The following is a 19,896-nucleotide window of genomic DNA, read 5'->3' on the forward strand; positions in this document are numbered from 1 at the left end:
TCTCTCGCGTATTTCTTTGGGTGACGCCTGCCCCGAACATGGCGCCTCCCTCTGGCCGCCGCCATTCTTCGCCCTGGCCGCCGCCATGCTGTGGGCGGGCGCACCCTCACCCGGAAGCGGAAGTTGGACGCGCCCTCGCTTCCGGCCGTGGCTTGGCCTAGCCGGGAGCGTCCCTCGGTGGCGGCGGCGGCGGCGGCGATGGTGGGGAGGGGGAACCGGGGCTTTGTGCGGGCCCGGGCGGGGTCTGCGGTGGGGAGCGAGGGGGTTGGGGGGTGGGCAGGGTGTCTGGGGTGTCTGTTGGCGGCGGGGTGCCCCCCCCAGGCCCTGACACCCCCCCCCGCCGCCGTTACCCTCCAGGACAGCGAGTTCTCGGACGCGGAGGCGGCCCCGGGCGGGGAGGAGAATGCGCCGGTTTATTGCGTGTGCCGCAAGCCCGACATCAACTGCTTCATGATGTGAGGGGGGAATGGGGGGAATGGGGGTCCGCGGCTGCTCCAGGGTGTGAGGGGGGGAATGGGGGTCCCCAGGTGCTCCAGGGTGTGAGGGGGGGGTCCGGGGGGGTCCCGGGTGCTCCAGGGTGTGAGGGGGGGGTCTGGGGGTCCCCAGGTGCTCCAGGGTGTGAGGGGGGGGTCTGGGGGTCCCCAGGTGCTCCAGGGTGTGAGGGGGGTCTGGGGGTCCCCAGGTGCTCCAGGATGTGGGGGGGGGGGGGTCCGGGGGGGTCCCCAGGTGCTCCAGGGTGTGAGGGGGGAATGGGGGTCCCGGGTGCTCCAGGGTGTGAGGGGGGGTCTGGGGGGTCCCCAGGTGCTCCAGGGTGTGAGAGGGGGTCCGGGGGGGTCCCCGGGTGCTCCAGGGTGTGAGGGGGGGGTCCGGGGGGGTCCCCGGGTGCTCCAGGGTGTGAGGGGGGTTCCGGGGGGTCCCCGGGTGCTCCAGGGTGTGAGGGGGGGTCTGGGGGGGTCCCGGCTGCTTTGCCATGGGAGGGCTCTGGGGGAGGGGCGCTTTCCATGGCGGGGGGGGGACACAGGGCTGGGGGTCCTGGGCTGTCTTTGTTCCCGGGGGTGTGGGAGGGGGTCTCTTGAAGCAGCACGGGGGGTGCAGAGTCCCTTTGGGCTGTTTTGGGGGTGGGGGGGAGGGAGCTGAGGGTCTCGGTGTCTCCCCCTCCCCTCCCCACCCCGCAGCGGCTGCGACAACTGCAACGAGTGGTTCCATGGGGACTGCATCAACATCACCGAGCGCATGGCCAAGGCCATCCGCGAGTGGTACTGCCGGCAGTGCCGCGGTGAGGGGGCTCTGGGGGTCCATCTGAGTGTGGTACTGCCGGCAGTGCCGCGGTGAGGGGGCTCTGGGGGGCACCAGGGGGGCTCTGGGGGGAGCTTTGGGGGTCCATCCGAGTGTGGTACTGCCGGCAGTGCCGCGGTGAGGGGGCTCTGGGGGGCACCAGGGGGGCTCTGGGGGGCTTTGGGGGTCCATCTGAGTGTGGTACTGCCGGCAGTGCCGCGGTGAGGGGGCTCTGGGGGGCTCCTGGGGGGTTTTTGGGGGCTCTGGGGGGAGCTTTGGGGGACTCTGGGGGTCCATCTGAGTGTGATACTGCCGGCAGTGCCGCGGTGAGGGGGCTCTGGGGGACTCTGAGGGGCCATCCAGGAGTGGCAGTGCCATGGTGAGGGGACCCAGGGGGGCTTTGGGGGGCTCTGGGAGGCTCTGGGGCCATCCAAGAGTGTTGGGCTGCGGTGAGGGGGGCTGGGGGGGCTGATCCGAGGGGTTCCAGGGACACTTTGGGGGGGTCCGGGTGGTTTTTGGGGAGGGTCTCAGAGCCCTGAGTGCGGTTTTGGAGCTGTCGGTGTCGGTTTTTGGGGTCCTGAGTCGCAGATTGGAGGGGGCTGGGCTGGGATTGGGGAGGGGGGAGACGTGGATCCTTCAGGGGAGGGGTCTGAGCAGCAGAGGTGGGATTTGGGGTGGGATTTGGGGTGGGAATGGGCTCAGGGGTGGGCTCAGGGTCTCTCTGACCCCATCCCCAGAGAAGGACCCGTCCCTGGAGATCCGGTACCGGCACAAGAAGTGGCGAGAGAAGGAGCACGAGGGGGCCAAGGGGCAGGAGCTGGAGCAGGGCCGGGCGGCCAAGGTGGGCTCTGGGGGGGTCTGGGGGCCAAGGGGCCCTGGGGGGGTCTGGGCGACCTGAGGATGGATCTGGGGGAGGTCCGGGGGTCCTGGGGATGGATCTGGGGGGGTCTGGGGGTCCTGGGAACGGCTCTGGGGGCGTTTGGGGGTCCTGGGAACGGCTCTGGGGGGGTCTGGGGGTCCTGGAGATGGATCTGGGGGAGGTCTGGGGGTCCTGGGCACAGCTCTGGGGGCATTTGGGGGTCCTGGGGACGGCTCTGGGGGAGGTCTGGGGGTCCTGGGGACGGCTCTGGGGGAGGTCTGGGGGTCCTGGGCACGGCTCTGGGGGAGGTCTGGGGGTCCTGGGGATGGCTCTGGGGGCGTTTGGGGGTCCTGGGCACAACTCTGGAGTCAGCTCACAACGTGGGGACCCCACAACGGGGCAGACCCCAAGGCTGGGAGGTGCCTGAGTCCTTCCGGAGGGGGATTTGGGGGGGCACCAGAGGCCTGGGTGTGTTTTGGGGGAGATTTGGGTGACCCCTGACCCGCTCCAGGTGCCTGGGACACCCCCCCAGGTTGGGGTTTGGGTGGGTTTTGGGTTTTGGGGTGTCCTTGGGTGCATCTTTGGGTGGCTTTTGGGGCGTCCCTGGTGGCTTTTGGGGCATCCCTGATGGCTTTTGGGGCATCCCTGATGGCTTTTGGGGTGTCTCTGGTTAATTTTGGGGCATCCCTGGTGGGTTTTAGGGTGTCCTTGGTGGGTTTTTGGGAATCCCTGGTGGGTTTTGGGGTTTTCCTGATGGGTTTTTTGGGGTGTGGCTGGTGAATTTTGGGTTTTGAGGTGTCACTGGTTAATTTTGGGGCATCCCTGGTGGGTTTTTTGGGGTGCCTGACCCCCCTAAGCCCCCTCAGATCGAGCGCTCGGCCTGCATGGGAGGCGAGTGCAAGGTGGGGCTGACCATGGCTGGGTTTTGGGGCGTCCCTGGTGGTTTTTGGGGCGTCCCTGATGGCTTTTGGGGCGTCCCTGATGGCTTTTGGGGCATCCCTGATGGGTTTTGGGGTGTCCCTGGTGAATTTTGGGTTTTGGGGCATCCCTGGTGGGTTTTGGGGTTTTCCTGATGGCTTTTGGGGCGTCCCTGGTGGGTTTTTTGGGGTGTCGCTGGTGAATTTTGGGTTTTGAGGTGTCCCTGGTTAATTTTGGGGCATCCCTGGTGGGTTTTTTGGGGTGTCCCTGGTGGCTTTTGTGTTTTGGGGCATCCCTGATGGCTTTTGGGGCATCCCTGGTGGGTTTTTCGGGGTGCCTGACCCCCCCAAACCCCCACAGATCGAGCGCTCTGCCCGCATGTGCGGCGAGTGCGAGGCAGGGCTGACCATGGCTGGGTTTTGGGGTTTCCCTGATGGCTTTTTGGGTGTCCCTGGTGGGTTTTTTGGGGTGTCCCTGGTGGCTTTTGTGTTTTGGGGCATCCCTGGTGGGTTTTTTGGGGTGCCTGACCCCCCCAAACCCCCGCAGATCAAGCGCTCTGCCCGCATGTGCGGCGAGTGCGAGGCGTGCCGGCGCCCCGAGGACTGCGGCCAGTGCGACTTCTGCCGGGACATGAAGAAATTCGGGGGCCCCAACAAAATCCGCCAGAAGTGCCGCCTGCGGCAGTGCCAGCTGCGGGCACGGGTGAGGGGACGCTCGGGGTGGCCTTGGCGTGTCCCTGAGGTGTCCCTGAGGTGTCCCCGGCGTGTCCCCGGCGTGTCCCCAGCCTGGCTCTCTGTCGCTGTGTCCCCATCCCGTGGCTCTGTCACCATCCCGTGCCCGTGTGTCCCCATCCCGTGGCTCTGTCACCATCCCGTGCCCGTGTGTCACCCATCCCGTGCTGTGACCCCGTGCTTTGTCACCACCCTGCGCTGTCCCCGTGGCTCTTTTGTCACCCTGTCCCGTGTGCTGGATGTGGCGCGCTTGTGGCACGTCCCCTGTTCCTCACGTGTGCCCCCACCGAGCTGCTCTGTGTGTCCCTGCTGTGTCCCTGTGCCACCCTGACGTGTCCCTGCTGTGTCCCTGGGCCACCCTGACGTGTCCCATGTCCCTGGGTCACCCTGACGTGTCCCTGCTGTGTCCCTGGGTCCCCAAGTGTCCCATGTCCTGTGTCACCCTATTCCATGTTCCTGTGTCCCCGAGTGTCCCATGTCCCTGGGTCACCCTGTCCCATGTCCCCGTGTCCTTGTGTCACCTTGTCCCTGTGTCTGTGTGTCCCCGTGTCACCCTGTCCCCATGTCCCTCTGTCACCCTGTCCCGTGTCCCTGTGTCACCCTGACGTGTCCCTGCTGTGTCCCTGGGTCCCTGAGTGTCCCATGTCCCTGTGTCACCCTGTCCTGTGTCCGTGGGTCACCTTGTCCCCATGTCCCTGTGTCTGTGTGTCCTTGTGTCACCCTGTCCCCCTGTCCCTCTGTCACCCTGTCCCATGTCCCTGTGCCACCCTGACGTGTCCCTGCTGTGTCCCTGGGTCCCCAAGTGTCCCATCTCCCTGGGTCACCCTGTCCCATGTCCCCGTGTCCTTGTGTCACCTTGTCCCTGTGTCTGTGTGTCCCCGTGTCACCCTGTCCCCATGTCCCTCTGTCACCCTGTCCCGTGTCCCTGTGTCACCCTGACGTGTCCCTGCTGTGTCCCTGGGTCCCTGAGTGTCCCATGTCCCTGTGTCACCCTGTCCTGTGTCCGTGGGTCACCTTGTCCCCATGTCCCTGTGTCTGTGTGTCCTTGTGTCACCCTGTCCCCCTGTCCCTCTGTCACCCTGTCCCATGTCCCTGTGCCACCCTGACGTGTCCCTGCTGTGTCCCTGGGTCCCCAAGTGTCCCATCTCCCTGGGTCACCCTGTCCCATCTCCCTGGGTCACTGTGTCCCATGTCCCTGGGTCCCTCTGTCCCCGTGTCCCTGTGTCCCCGTGTCCCATGTCCCCGTGTCCCTGTGTCGCCGTGTCCCTTTGTCACCCTGTCCCTGTGTCCCCAAGTGTCCCATGTCCCTGTGTCACCCTGTCCCCATGTCCCTGTGCCACCCTGACGTGTCCCCGCTGTGTCCCTGTGTCCCCGAGTGTCCCGCGTCCCTCTGTCACCTTGTCCCGTGTCCCTGTGTCTCCCTGTCCCATGTCCCCGTGTCCCTGTGCCACCCTCTCCCGTGTCCCCGTGTCCCATGTCCCTGTGTCACCCTGTCCCATGTCCTTGTGTTATTCTGTCCCGTGTTCCCATGTCCCTGTGTCTCTGTGCCACCCTGGTCCTGGGTCCTGTGTCCCATGTGCCCGTGTCCGTGGGTCCCTGTGTCCCTTGTCCGTGGGTCCCTGTGTCCCTTGTCCGTGTGTCCCTGTGTCCCTTGTCCGTGTGTCCCTGTGTCCCCTGTCCGTGTGTCCCTGACGTGTCCCCTGTCTGTGTGTCCCTGTGTCCTTTGTCCCCTGTCCGTGTGTCCCTGATGTGTCCCCTGTCCGTGTGTCCCTGTGTCCGTGTGTCCCTGTGTCCCCTGTCCGTGGGTCCCTGTGTCCCCTGTCCGTGTGTCCCTGTGTCCGTGTGTCCCTGACGTGTCCCCATCGTGTCCCCACAGGAGTCCTACAAGTACTTCCCCACCTCGGTGAGTCCCCAGGGCCCTGGGGGGGGGTGGGGAGGGGAGGGGAAGGGGGGGAGGGGCCAGGCCTGGCTTGGGGGGGGGGGGGGGGGGGGCGGGGAGGGCCACCCCAAAATCCTGGGTCCCCCTGGGGTGCTGGGGGGGGGCCCTGGGGTGGGGGTGCCCAGGCAGTGCTGACCCCCCCCCCCGATTGCTGCAAGGGGGTCCCACGGTGCCATGGGGGGGTCCTGGGGTGCCTTGGGGGGGTCACTGGTGGGGCTGAGCCCCCCCCGACTGCTGTGGGAGCACAAGGGGGGGGTCCCAGGGTGCCTTGGGGGGGTCCCAGGGGGTCCCTGGCGGTGCTGCCCCCCCCCCATCTGATGAAGGTGTCCTTGGGGGGGGGTCCTGGGGTGCCATGGGGAGGTCCCAGGGGGTCCCTGGCGGTGCTGCCCCCCCCCATCTGATGAGGGTGTCCTTGGGGGGGGGTTCTGGGGTGCCATGGGGGGGTCCTGGGGTACCGTGGGGGGGTCCGGGGGGGTCCCTGGCGGTGCTGACCCCCCCCCAGCTGGCGCGGGGGCGCGAGGGGGACCTGGAGCTGCTGAAGTCGCAGCTGGGGCCGGGGCCCCCCGAGAGCCTCTCGGACGAGGAGCTGCCCCTCGACCCCCGGCTCTACCAGGAGCTCTGCGCCGGCGCCTTCGACGAGCACGGCCTGGTGAGCCCCAAAACCGCCCCCTGGGCACCCCAAAACCGCCCCCCGGGCACCCCAAAACCGCCCCCTGGGCACCCCAAAACTGCCCGCCCTGGTACCCCAAAACTGCCCCCCCTGGGCACCCCAAAACCGCCCCCTGGTACCCCAGAGCTGCCCCCCCTGGGCACCCCAAAACCGCCCCCTGGTACCCCAGAACTGCTCCACGGGACCCCAAAACTGCTCCTCCAGGACCCCAAAACTGCCCCCCCGGGCACCCCAAAACTGCCCCCTGGTACCCCAAAACCGCCCCCCCGGGACCCCAAAATCCCCCTGGGACCCCAAAACCGCCCCCCCGGGCACCCCAAGTACCCCTTGGGCGCTCCGGTTGCCCCCAGGTCCCTCCGAGCTTCTGCTGTTTAGGGGTGGCTTTGTGTGTCAGGGCCGGGTTTAGGCTGTTTAGGCCTGGTTTTAGGCCATTTGGGCCTGGTTTAGGCCTGGTTTAGTTTGTTTAGGCCTGGTTTTAGGCTGTGTAGATCTGGTTTAGGCCTGGTTTTAGGCTGTTTGGGCCTGGTTTAAGCCATTTGGGTTTGGTTTAAGCCTGGTTTAGGCCGTTTAGGCCTGGTTTAAGCCTGGTTTTAGGCTGTTTAAGCCTGGTTTAGGCTGTTCAGCGGTGCTTTTGCATATCACGGTGAGCTCCAGGTGTGTCAGGACGTGTGCCTAGACGTCCCCAAACGTCCCCAGGGTGCCCTGGCACATCAGGGGTGTCCCCAGGGTGTCCTGGCACAGTCAGGGGTGTCCCCAGGGTGCCCTGGCACAGTCAGGGGTGTCCCCAGAGTGTCCTGGCACAGTCAGGGGTATCCCCAGCCTTGGCACAGTCAGGGGTGTCCCCAGGGTGTCTTGGCACATCCAGGGTATCCCCAGAGTGCCTTGGCACAGTCAGGGGTGTCCCCAGGGTGCCCTTCCACGTCAGGGGTGTCCCCAGGGTGCCCTGGCACAGTCAGGGGTATCCCCAGAGTGTCCTGGCACATCAGGGGTGTCCCCAGAGTGCCCTGGCACAGTCAGGGGTGTCCCTGAGGCGTGTCCTGGCACATCCGGGGTATCCCCAGGGTGTCCTGACACATCCAGGGTATCCCCAGGGTGCCCTGGCACAGTCAGGGGTGTCCCCAGGGTGCCCTGGCACATCAGGGGTGTCCCCAGGGTGTCGTGGCACATCCGGGGTATCCCCAGCCCTGGCACAGTCAGGGGTATCCCCAGGGTGTCCTGGCACAGTCAGGGGTGTCCCCAGAGTGCCCTGGCACAGTCAGGGGTGTCCCCAGCCCTGGCACAGTCAGGGGTGTCCCCAGGGTGTCCTGGCACATCCAGGGTATCCCCAGAGTGTTCTGGCACGTCAGGGGCATCCCCGAGGTGTGCCCTGGCACGTCCCCGCCCCAGGCCGCGCCCCGAGGTGCATCGGGGCTGTCCCCCCGCGTGTCCCCACCGTGTCCCCACCGCGTGCCCGACATGTCCCCACCGTGTCCCCGCTGTGTGCCCACCGCGTGCCCACCGCGTGCCCACCGTGTGCCCACCGCGTGCCCGACGTGTGCCCGGTCCCGGCAGCCCTGGCTCAGCGACGCCGAGGACGCGCCGTTCCTGGACCCCGTCCTGCGCAAACGCGCCGTGAAGGTCAAGCACGTCAAGCGGCGCGAGAAGAAGTCGGACAAGAAGGTGGGGGGTTACTGGGGGGCACTGGGAGCTACTGGGGGTTACTGGGAGGCTCCGAGGGTTGATGGGAAGGGCCGCTGGGAGGGCTCTGGGCTGTACGTGGTGGGCACTGGGTGGGTACTGGGGGGTACTGGGGTAGAAGGAGGAGCGCTACGAACGGCACCAGCAGCGGGTGCGGCACTGGGGGGTTACTGGGGGGTTACTGGTGCTCACTGGTGCAGAAGGAGGAGTGCTACAGGCAGCACTGGCAGTGGGCACCGGCACTGGGGGTTACTGGGGAGTTACTGGGTGATTAGTGGGTGGTTACTGGGTGATTAGTAGGTGGTTACTGGGTGCTCACTGGTGCTAACTGGTGCAGAAGGAGGAGCGCTACAAGTGGCACCGGCAGCGGGCACGGCACTGGGGGGTTACTGGGTGGTTACTGGGTGATTAGTGGGGGGTTACTGGGGAGTTACTGGGTGATTAGTGGGGGGTTACTGGGTGGTTACTGGGTGATTAGTGGGGGGTTACTGGGTGGTTACTGGGTGCTCACTGGTGCTCACTGGTGCTCACTGGTGCAGAAGGAGGAGCGCTACAAGCGGCACTGGCAGCGGGCACGGCACTGGGTGGTTACTGGGTGGTTACTGGGTGATTAGTGGGGGGTTACTTGGTGCTCACTGGTGCTCACTGGTGCAGAAAGAGGAGCGCTACAAGCGGCACCGGCAGCGGGCGCGGCACTGGGTGGTTACTGGGTGGTTACTGGGGGGTTACTGGGTGCTGACTGGTGCTAACTGGTGCTCACTGGTGCAGAAAGAGGAGCGCTACAAGCGGCACCGGCAGCGGGCGCGGCACTGGGTGGTTACTGGGTGGTTACTGGGTGATTAGTGGGGGGTTACTGGGTGCTCACTGGTGCTAACTGGTGCTCACTGGTGCAGAAAGAGGAGCGCTACAAGCGGCACCGGCAGCGGGCGCGGCACTGGGTGGTTACTGGGTGGTTACTGGGTGGTTACTGGGTGCTGACTGGTGCTAACTGGTGCTCACTGGTGCAGAAGGAGGAGCGCTACAAGCGTCACCGGCAGCGGGCGCGGCACTGGGTGGTTACTGGGTGCTGACTGGTGCTAACTGGTGCTCACTGGTGCTCACTGGTGCAGAAGGAGGAGCGCTACAAGCGGCACTGGCAGCGGGCACGGCACTGGGTGGTTACTGGGTGGTTACTGGGTGATTAGTGGGGGGTTACTGGGTGCTGACTGGTGCTAACTGGTGCTCACTGGTGCAGAAGGAGGAGCGCTACAAGCGGCACCGGCAGCGGGCGCGGCACTGGGTGGTTACTGGGTGGTTACTGGGTGGTTACTGGGTGGTTACTGGGTGCTGACTGGTGCTAACTGGTGCTCACTGGTGCTCACTGGTGCAGAAGGAGGAGCGCTACAAGCAGCACCGGCAGCGGGCGCGGCACTGGGTGGTTACTGGGTGCTTACTGGGTGATTAGTGGGTGGTTACTGGGTGCTCACTGGTGCTAACTGGTGCTAACTGGTGCTCACTGGTGCAGAAGGAGGAGCGCTACAAGCGGCACCGGCAGCGGGCGCGGCACTGGGTGATTAGTGGGTGGTTACTGGGTGGTTACTGGGTGCTGACTGGTGCTAACTGGTGCTCACTGGTGCTCACTGGTGCAGAAGGAGGAGCGCTACAAGCGGCACCGGCAGCGGGCGCGGCACTGGGTGATTAGTGGGTGGTTACTGGGTGGTTACTGGGTGCTCACTGGTGCTCACTGGTGCAGAAGGAGGAGCGCTACAAGCAGCACCGGCAGCGGGCGCGGCACTGGGTGATTAGTGGGTGGTTACTGGGTGGTTACTGGGTGCTGACTGGTGCTAACTGGTGCTCACTGGTGCTCACTGGTGCAGAAGGAGGAGCGCTACAAGCGGCACCGGCAGCGGGCGCGGCACTGGGTGATTAGTGGGTGGTTACTGGGTGGTTACTGGGTGCTGACTGGTGCTAACTGGTGCTAACTGGTGCTCACTGGTGCAGAAGGAGGAGCGCTACAAGCGGCACCGGCAGCGGGCGCGGCACCGCGAGCGCCGGGGGCACCCCGAGCGCGCCGATGCCCGGGACCCCGCGGGGCTGGGGCAGTGCCTGGGCCCCGGCTGCACCCGCCCCGCGCGCCCGCCCTCCAAGTACTGCAGCGAGGCCTGCGGCATCAAACTGGCTGCCAAGTGAGTACGGACCAGTACGGACCAGTATGGACCGGTACAGAGCGGTGTAGAGCAGCGTAAACTAGGAATGACCTGTATAGATTAGTGTAAACCAGTATAGACCAGTATAGAATGGTACGTACTGGTATAAAGCGGTAGGGAACGGTATAGAGCAGTGCAAACTGGTATAGGGCGGTATAGACCAGTACAAACCAGTATAAACCAGTATGGAATGGTATAGAGCAGTGCAAACCAGTATAGAGTAGTATAGACCAGTATAAACCAGTACGGAATGGTATACAGCAGTGCAAACCAGTATAGAGTGGTATAGACCAGTATAAACCAGTACGGAATGGTATAGAGCAGTGCAAACCAGTATAGAGCGGTATAGACCAGTATAAACCAGTACGGAATGGTATACAGCAGTGCAAACCAGTATAGAGTGGTATAAACCAGTCCAGAACAGTGCAAACCAGTATAAACCAGTATGGAATGGTATAGAGCAGTGCAAACCAGTACAGAGCAGTGCAAACCAGTATAAAGTGGTATAGAGCAGTACAAACCAGTATAGACCAGTACAGAAAGGTATGTACCGGTATTAACCAGTACAGAGTGGTAGAGACCAGTGCAAACCAGTATAGAGCGGTATAAACCAGTACAAACCAGTATAAACCAGTACAGAAGGCTATAGAGTAGTGCAAACCAGTATAAACCAGTGCAAAGCAGTATAGAGCGGTATAGAGCAGAATAGACCAGTACACGCCAGTATAAACCAGTACAGAATGGTATAGAGCGGTGCAAACCAATATAGAGTAGCATAGACCAGTACAAACCAGTATAAACCAGTACAGAATGGTATAGAGCGGTGCAAACCAGTATAGAGCAGAATAGACCAGTACATGCCAGTATAAACCAGTACAGAATGGTATAGGGCAGTACAAACCAATATAGAATAGCATAGACCAGTACAAACCAGTATAAACCAGTACAGAATGGTATAGGGCAGTACAAACCAGTATAGAGTAGCATAGACCAGTACAGAATAGTATAGACCAGTGCAAACCAGTATAGAGTAGCATAGACCAGTACAGACCAGTATAAACCAGTACAGAATAGTATAGACCAGTGCAAACCAGTATAGAGTAGTATAGACCAGTACAAGCCAGTATAAACCAGTACAGAATGGTACAGAGCGGTGCAAACCAGTATAGAGCAGAACAGACCAGTACACGCCAGTATAAACCAGTACAGAATGGTACAGAGCGGTGCAAACCAGTATAGAGCAGAATAGACCAGTACACGCCAGTATAAACCAGTACAGAATGGTATAGGGCAGTACAAACCAATATAGAATAGCATAGACCAGTACAAACCAGTATAAACCAGTACAGAATGGTATAGGGCAGTACAAACCAGTATAGAGTAGCATAGACCAGTACAGACCAGTATAAACCAGTACAGAATAGTATAGACCAGTGCAAACCAGTATAGAGTAGCATAGACCAGTACAGACCAGTATAAACCAGTACAGAATAGTATAGACCAGTGCAAACCAGTATAGAGTAGTATAGACCAGTACAAGCCAGTATAAACCAGTATGGAATGGTATGGACCAGTATAAACCAGTACAGAGTAGTATAGACCAGTACAGACCAGTACAGACTTTCTCAGTCGCTTGATCCCAAACTGGATCCACGGGATCCTGGCACTGCATCCTGGGGATCCCATTAACCCTTCCCCACCCCGATCCCAGCCGGATCCCAGAGATCCCACCTCAGTGGATCCTGGGGTCCCCATTAACCCTTCCCCACCAATCCCAGTTGGATCGACGAGATCCCACCTCAGTGGATCCCAGGGATCTCGGGGTCCCCATTAACCCTTTCCCCCCCTGATCCCAGCCAAGTCTACGAGATCCTGCCGCAGTGGATCCAGCAGTGGATCCCAGGGATCCCAGGGTCCCCATTAACCCTTTCTTTGCCCCCCGATCCCAGCCGGATCTACGAGATCCTGCCGCAGCAGATCCCAGGGTCCCCATTAACCCTTTCCTCCCCCCGATCCCAGCCGGATCTACGAGATCCTGCCGCAGCGGATCCAGCAGTGGCAGCAGAGCCCGTGCGTGGCCGAGGAGCACGGCAAGCGGCTGCTGGAGCGGATCCGGCGCGAGCAGCACCAGGCGCGCCTGCGGCTGCAGGAGATGGAGCGGCGCTTCCACGAGCTCGAGGGGCTCATCGCCCGCGCCAAGGGCCACCCGCCCCGCGAGGACGAGGAGGTGGGGGCACCCCCGGGCACCCCCGGGCACCCTCCCGCAGATCTGGGCGTCCCCAAAACCCGCTCGTTCTCCCCGTTCTGGGTCCCGCTTGAGCCCCCTCTGCTCCTCTGTGGACACCTGGGTGCCCCTAAACTCTTCAAATCTCCCCGTTCTGGGTTCCCCCCCCAATCTCTGAGTTCCACCCTGGTCCCACCCAGACCCCTGGGTGCCCCCAAACTCTTCAAATCTCCCCGTTCTGGGTTCCCCCCCAATCTCTGGGTCCCTCCTGAGCCCCACCCTGGTCCCACCCAGACCCTTGGGTGCCCCCCAATCTCTGGGTCCCTCCTGAACCCCACCCTGGTCCCACCCTGGTCCCACCCAGACCCCTGGGTACCCCCAAACCCTTTAATTCTCCCCATTCTGGGTCCCCGCCAGTCCCTGGGTCCCTCCTGAGCCTTGTCCTGGTGCCCCCTGGTCCCCCCCAAACCCCTTGGCCCCTCCCTGGAGCACCCCCAAACCCATCGAGTCCCCCCTCAAATCTCTGGGTCCCTCCTGAGTCCCCTCAAACACCTGGGACCCCCCAAACCCTTCAGTTCTCCCCGTTCTGGGTCCCCCCCAAATCTCTGGGTCCCTCCTGAACCCCACCCTGGTCCCACCCTGGTCCCACCCAGACCCTTGGGTGCCCCCAAACTCTTCAGTTCTCCCCATTCTGGGTCCCCGCCAGTCCCTGGGTCCCTCCTGAGCCTCTTCCTGGTTCCCCCCCAAACACCTGGGTGTCCCCAAACCCATCGAATCCCCCCCAAACCCTGGGTTCCCCCAAATCTTTGGGTCCCTCCTGAGCCTCGTCCTGGTGCCCCCTGGTCCCCCCCAAACCCCTTGACCCCTCCCTGGAGCGCCCCCAAACCCATCGAGTTCCCCCTCAATCCCTGGGTCCTCCCCAATCCTTGGGTACCCCATAAACACCAAGGTGCCCCCCCAAACCCCGTGACCCCTCCCTGGAGCACCCGGGTGCCCCCAAACCCCTTGACCCCATCTCACCCCGCTCCGTGGGTGCCCCCTGACCCCGCAGAGCACGGAGGGCGACAGCGAGGACACGGACCTGCAGATCTTCTGCGTGTCCTGCGGCCACCCCATCAACCCCAAGGTGGCCCTGCGGCACATGGAGCGCTGCTACGCCAAGGTGTGCCCGGCTGCGGGCACCTGCCGGGGCTGCGGGCACCTCCAGGGGGTCCTGGGGGGTCCTGGGATCTGTGGGATCGTCTGTGGGATCACCCATGGGATGTGTGGGACTTTGTGGGTTCCTGGGATCTGTGGGATCATCCATGGGATGTGTGGGACTCCAGGGAGTCCTGGGATCTGTGGGATCGTCTGTGGGATCACCCATGGGATGTATGGGGCTCTGGGGGGTCCTGGGATCTGTGGGATCCTCTGTGGGATCTGTGGGATCATCCATGGGATGTATGGGACTCTCTGGGTTCCTGGGATCTGTGGGATCACCCATGGGATGTATGGGACTCTGGGTGGTCCTGGGATCTGTCGGGTCCTCTGTGGGATGTGTGGGATCATCCATGGGATGTGTGGGGCTCTGGGGGGTCCTGGGATCTGTGGGATCGTCTGTGGGATCTGTGGGATCACCCATGGGATGTATGGGATCGTCTATGGGATGTATGGGACTCCAGGGAGTCCTGGGATGTGTGGGATCGTCTGTGGGATCATCCATGGGATGTGTGGGGCTCTGGGGGTTCCTGGGATCTGTGGGATCCTCTGTGGGATCTGTGGGATCATCTATGGGATATATGGGATCGTCTATGGGATGTGTGGGACTCTGGGGGGTCCTGGGATCTGTGGGATCATCTGTGGGATCATCCATGGGATGTGTGGGACTTTGTGGAGTCCTGGGATCTGTGGGATTGTCTGTGGGATGTATGGGATCGTCTATGGGATGTATGGGACTCTGGGGGGTCCCGGGATCTGTGGGATCATCCGTGGGATCTATGGGATCATCCATGGGATCTGTGGGATTGTCCATGGGATGTGTGGGACTCTGGGATCTGTGGGATCATCCATGGGACATCTGGGACTCTGGGATCTGTGGGATCGTCCATGGGATGTATGGGATCATCCATGGGATCTGTGGGATCGTCCATGGGATGTGTGGGACTCTGGGGGGTCCATGGGATCTGTGGGATCGTCCGTGGGACTTTCTGGGTTCCTGAGGCCCATGGGATCATCCGTGGGATCTGTGGGATCACCCATGGGATGTATGGGACTCTCTGGGGTCCATGGGATCATCTGTGGGACTCTCTGGGTTCCTGGGGTCCATGGGATCATCCGTGGGATCATCCATGGGATAGATGGGACTCTGAGGGGTCCTGGGGTCCATGGGATCGTCTGTGGGATCATCCACGGGATTCCTTGGGCTCCTGGGATCTGTGGGGATCATCCATGGGATCTCTGGCACTCTCTCAGCTCCTGAGGGACCCTTTTAGGACAATTTGGGGGGCTTGGCACCACCCCCAGACCCTACAGAGGTCCCAGGGATCCCTTTGGGGGGCCGGGGGGGGGACCCTGCGAAGGAGCCCTGGGGGGGCTCTGTAGGGGCTGGGGGGCCCTGGGGACCCTATGGGAGGGCTCGGGGGGGGGGGGGGAGGGGGCTCTATAGGGGCTGGGGGTCTCGGGGGTCCCATCCCTGCCCCCCCCCCGTGACCCCCCCACCCCATTGCAGTACGAGAGCCAAACGTCCTTCGGGTCCATGTACCCCACCCGCATCGAGGGGTGAGTGGGGAGGGGGCACCGGGGGGGGTCCCAGCACCCTAAATCCTCCTGGGAATGGGGTGGGAGCACCCAGGGGGGTGTTTAGGGTCAAGGGGGGGGTCCCAGCACCATAAATCCTCCTGGGAATGGGGTGGGAGCACCCAGGGGGGGCTTTGGGGTCACGGGGGGGGTCCCAACCCCTTAAATCCTCCTGGGAATGGGGTGGGAGCACCCAGGGGGGGCTTTGGGGTCAAGGGGGGGGTCCCAGCCCCCTAAATCCTCCTGGGAATGGCATGGGACCACCCTGGGTGGGTTGTGGCTGTTTGGGGGGGGTCCCTCAGCCCCCTGCGTCCCCCCCCAACCCCCCCCCAGGTCACCTCCTGTGTCCCCCCAGGGCCACCCGGCTGTTCTGTGACGTTTACAACCCCCAGAGCAAAACCTACTGCAAGCGGCTGCAGGTGCTGTGCCCAGAGCACTCCCGGGACCCCAAGGTGGGCACTGAGGGGGGTTTGGGGGCACTGAGGGGGGTTTGGGGTGGGATTTAGGGGATCTGTGCCCCGAGCACTCCCGGGACCCCAAGGTGGGCACTGAGGGGCAGGTTTGGGGGCACTGGGGAGGGTTTGGGGGCACTGAGGGGGTTTTGGGGTGGGATTTAGGGGATCTGTGCCCCGAGCACTCCCGGGACCCCAAGGTGGGCACTGAGGGGCAGGTTTGGGGGCACAGAGGGGGGTTTGGGGGCACAGGAGATGGGCAGTGCCCAGGACACTCCCAGGCCCCCGAGGTGGACACGGTGTGGCAGAGGAGCTCGGGGTGTCCCGAGGCCGGCGCTGACCCCGTGCCCGCCCAGGTGCCCGCGGACGAGGTGTGCGGCTGCCCGCTGGTGCGCGACGTCTTCGAGCTGACCGGGGACTTCTGCCGCGTGCCCAAGCGCAAGTGCCACCGCCACTACTGCTGGGAGAAGCTGCGCCGCGCCGAGGTGGACCTGGAGCGCGTCCGCGTGGTGGGTGGCACCGCCCGGGGGTGCCAGCGTCCCCAAAGCGTCCCCAAAGTGTCCCCAAAGTGTCCCCGTGTCCCCGACGGGAGGCACCGAGCGCATCCCCCAAAGGTGTTCCCGCATCTCCCTGGTGGCTTCAGGGGTGTCCCTGTGTCCCCAAGGGGTTCCCATGTCCTCCATGGTGACCCTAAAGGTGTCCCCGTGTCCCCAAGGGGTTCCCAGTGTCCCCTGTGGTGACCCTAAAGGGGTTCCAAGTGTCCCCAGGGAGTTCCAGATGTCCCCCATGGTGACCCTAAAAGTGTCCCCAAGGGGTTCCCAATGTCCCCTGTGGTGACCCTAAAGGTGTTTCCGTGTCCCCAGGGGGTTCCAGATGTCCCCTGTGGTGACCGTAAAGGTGTCCCCGTGTCCCCAAGGGGTTCCAGATGTCCTCCATGGTGGCTCTAAAGGTGTCCCTGTGTCCCCAAGGGGTTCCAGATGTCCTCCATGGTGACCCTAAAGGTGTCCCCGTGTCCCCAGGGGGTTCCCAGTGTCCCCCATGGTGGCTCTAAAGGTGTTCCTGTGTCCCCAAAGGGTACCAAATGTCCCCCGTGGTGACCCTAAAGGTGTTCCCATGTCCCGAGGGGGTTCCAGGTGTCCTTCATGGTGACCCTAAAGGTGTCCCCGTGTCCCCAAGGGGTTCCCAATGTCCCCTGTGGTGACCCTAAAGGTGTTCCTGTGTCCCGAGGGGGTTCCAGGTGTCCTTCATGGTGACCCTAAAGGTGTCCCCGTGTCCCCAAGGGGTTCCCAATGTCCCCTGTGGTGGCTCCAGGGGTGTCCCCATGTCCCCAAGGGGTTCTCATGTCCTCCATGGTGACCCTAAAGGTGTCCCCATGTCCCCAGGGGGTTCCCAATGTCCCCTGTGGTGACCCTAAAGGTGTCCCCGTGTTCTCAGGGGGTTCCAGATGTCCTCCATGGTGACCCTAAGGTGGCTCCGTGTCCCCAGGGGGTTCCAGTGTCCCCCATGGTGGCTCTAAAGGTGTTCCTGTGTCCCCAAAGGGTACCAAATGTCCCCCGTGGTGACCCTAAAGGTGTCCCCGTGTCCTCAGGGGGTTCCCAGTGTCCCCTGTGGTGACCCTAAAGGTGTTCCTGTGTCCCGAGGGGGTTCCAGGTGTCCTTCATGGTGACCCTAAAGGTGTCCCCATGTCCCCAAGGGGTTCCCAATGTCCCCTGTGGTGGCTCCAGGGGTGTCCCCATGTCCCCACGGGGTTCCAGATGTCCTCCATGGTGACCCTAAAGGTGTCCCCAAGGGGTTCCCAGTGTCCCCCGTGGTGACCCTAAAGGGGTTCCCATGTCCCGAGGGGGTTCCAGGTGTCCTTCATGGTGATCCTAAAGGTGTCCCCGTGTCCCCAAGGGGTTCCCAATGTCCCCCGTGGTGACCCTAAAGGTGTTCCTGTGTCCCCAAAGGGTACCAAATATCCCCTGTGGTGACCCTAAAGGTGTTTCCGTGTCCCCAGGGGGTTCCAGGTGTCCTTCATGGTAACCCTAAAGGTGTCCCCATGTTCCCAAGGGGTTCCAGATGTCCCCTATGGTGACCCTAAGGGTGTTCCTGTGTCCCCAAGGGGTTCCCAATGTCCCCTGTGGTGGCTCCAGGGGTGTCCCCATGTCCCCAAGGGGTTCTCATGTCCTCCATGGTGACCCTAAAGGTGTCCCCGTGTTCTCAAGGGGTTCCGAATGTCCCCTGTGGTGACCCTAAAGGTGTTCTCATGTCCCCAGGGGGTACCAGATGTCCCCCATGGTGGCTCTAAAGGTGGCTCCGTGTCCCCAGGGGGTTCCCAATGTCCCCTGTGGTGGCTCTAAAGGTGTTCCTGTGTCCCCACGGGGTTCCAGATGTCCTCCATGGTGACCCCAAAGGTGTCCCCGTGTCCTCAGGGGGTTCCCAGTGTCCCCCGTGGTGACCCTAAAGGGGTTCCCATGTCCCGAGGGGGTTCCAGGTGTCCTTCATGGTGATCCTGAAGGTGTCCCCGTGTCCCCAAGGGGTTCCAGATGTCCCCTGTGGTGGCTCCAGGGGTGTCCCCGTGTCCCCACGGGGTTCCAGATGTCCTCCATGGTGACCCCAAAGGTGTCCCCGTGTCCCAAGGAATGTCCTTGGGGGTGGCCCCGTTCCCCCAGCGATGCTCCCACGGGTGTCCCTCTGTCCCTGAGGGTGTTTTGTGTCCCTGACAATGTCCCCTGTGGTGTCCCTGTATCCCTAGTGGTGGCTCCAAGGCTGTCCCCGTGTCCCCAGTGATGTCCTTCACCTTGTCCCCGTGTCCCCAGGGGGGGTCCCTGTGTCCTCACTGATGCTCCCACGGGTGGTCCCCTTGTCACTGGTGCTGTCCCCGTGCCCCCAGCCCTGTCCTGCATCTCCATGTCCCTCTGTCCCCAGCCTGTCCCCTGTCCCTGTCCCACGTTGTCCCCTGTCCCTGCACTGTCCCCACATTGTCCCCACACTGTCCCCTGTCCCTTTGTCCCCACATTGTCCCCTGTCCCTGCACTGTCCCCACATTGTCCCCACACTGTCCCATGTCCCTCTGTCCCCAGCCTGTCCCGTCCCTGCGCTGTCTCCACATTGTCCCATGTCCCTTTGTCCCCACATTGTCCCCTGTCCCTTTGTCCCCACGTTGTCCCCTGTCCCTTTGTCCCCACGCTGCCCTGTGTCCCCCTGTCCCCTCCCCATCCCCGTCCCCTCACCATCCCCATCCCCTCCCTGTCCCCGTCCCCTCCCTGTCCCTGTCCCCATCCCCTCACCATCCCCGTCCCCTCCCTGTCCCCGTCCCCTCCCTGTCCCTGTCCCCATCCCCTCACTGTCCCCGTCCCCTCACCATCCCTCTCCTCTCACCTTCCCTGTTCCCCTCCCCGTCCCCTCACCGTTCCCGTCCCCTCTCTGTCCGTCCCCATCCCCTCACTGTCCCCATCCCCATCCCCTCACCATCCCCTCACTTTCCCTGTCCCCTCCCCATCCCCTCACCATCCCCATCCCTGTGCTGTCCCTGTCCCCTCACTGTCTCTGTCCCCTCCCCATCTCTTCCCCATCCCCTCGCCATCCCTTCCCCAGCCCCATCCCATCCCCATCCCCTCACCATCCCCATGCCTGTCCCCTCAGCGTCCCCTCACCATCCCCGTCCCCTCACCATCCCCGTCCCTGTCCCCTCACCATCCCTGTCCCCTCACTGTCCCCGTCCCCTCACGGTCCCTGTCCCGCAGTGGTACAAGCTGGACGAGCTCTTCGAGCAGGAGCGCAACGTGCGGGCGGCCATGACCAACCGTGCCGGGCTGCTGGCGCTGATGCTGCACCAGACCATCCAGCACGACCCGCTGACCACCGACCTGCGCTCGGACCGCTGACCACCCCCCCGGGACCCCCACGACCCCCCCACATCCCCTCCCCACATCCCCCCCACGCCCTGCTTCCTGGGTCCTCCCCATTCCCCAATAAATCGGGTGTGAAAAAGGAGTCTGGGGGTGTCTGGGGGGGGGGGGGGGCATCAGCGGCATTCGGGGGTCGTCCACGAGATCTGTGGGGTCCGTGGGGTAAATGGGGGCTCCTCTGGGATCTCGGGGCTCCTGGGGGGGCCCTTTTTGAGAACCTTCGAGACCCCCCCCCCGAGTTTCGGTGCCCCCCCACATCCTGCAGAGGCCGTGGGGATCCCCAGGGGGGGAGGGGTGGGC

General features: G+C 63.3%; 1 protein-coding gene across 3 annotated transcripts; it reads left to right on the plus strand.

Annotated features, from left to right (window-relative positions):
* The first annotated feature begins 131 nt into the window (after positions 1-131).
* On the plus strand, positions 132-19,659 carry CXXC1 (CXXC finger protein 1). 3 transcript variants are annotated; one of them, XM_082300326.1, is made up of 15 exons: positions 132-201; positions 358-455; positions 1,176-1,276; positions 2,013-2,116; positions 3,599-3,754; positions 5,660-5,686; positions 6,225-6,371; positions 7,944-8,051; positions 10,050-10,234; positions 12,275-12,482; positions 13,531-13,641; positions 15,187-15,236; positions 15,610-15,706; positions 16,063-16,215; positions 19,432-19,659. In XM_082300326.1, exons 1-15 carry the CDS (start codon positions 199-201, stop codon positions 19,570-19,572), a joined length of 1,689 nt encoding a protein of 562 aa, XP_082156452.1. In that variant the 5' UTR covers positions 132-198; the 3' UTR covers positions 19,573-19,659. The 3 variants fall into 3 exon arrangements, with proteins under 3 accessions (XP_082156452.1, XP_082156453.1, XP_082156454.1); XM_082300327.1 differs by having other exon boundaries at positions 6,336-6,371; XM_082300328.1 differs by lacking the exon at positions 6,225-6,371.
* The last annotated feature ends 237 nt before the right edge of the window (positions 19,660-19,896 follow it).

This window comes from Coloeus monedula (genome assembly GCF_965178545.1).
Source record: "Coloeus monedula genome assembly, chromosome: 39".
In the NCBI taxonomy this organism is placed as follows: Eukaryota; Metazoa; Chordata; class Aves; order Passeriformes; family Corvidae; genus Coloeus; species Coloeus monedula.

Excerpts from the sequence above, each read along its gene's own strand:
- CXXC1 (XM_082300326.1), top strand. Across the intron at positions 2,117-3,598 it reads AGCAGGGCCGGGCGGCCAAG|ATCAAGCGCTCTGCCCGCAT; the intron begins GTGGGCTCTGGG and ends AAACCCCCGCAG. Across the intron at positions 6,372-7,943 it reads CCTTCGACGAGCACGGCCTG|CCCTGGCTCAGCGACGCCGA; the intron begins GTGAGCCCCAAA and ends CGGTCCCGGCAG.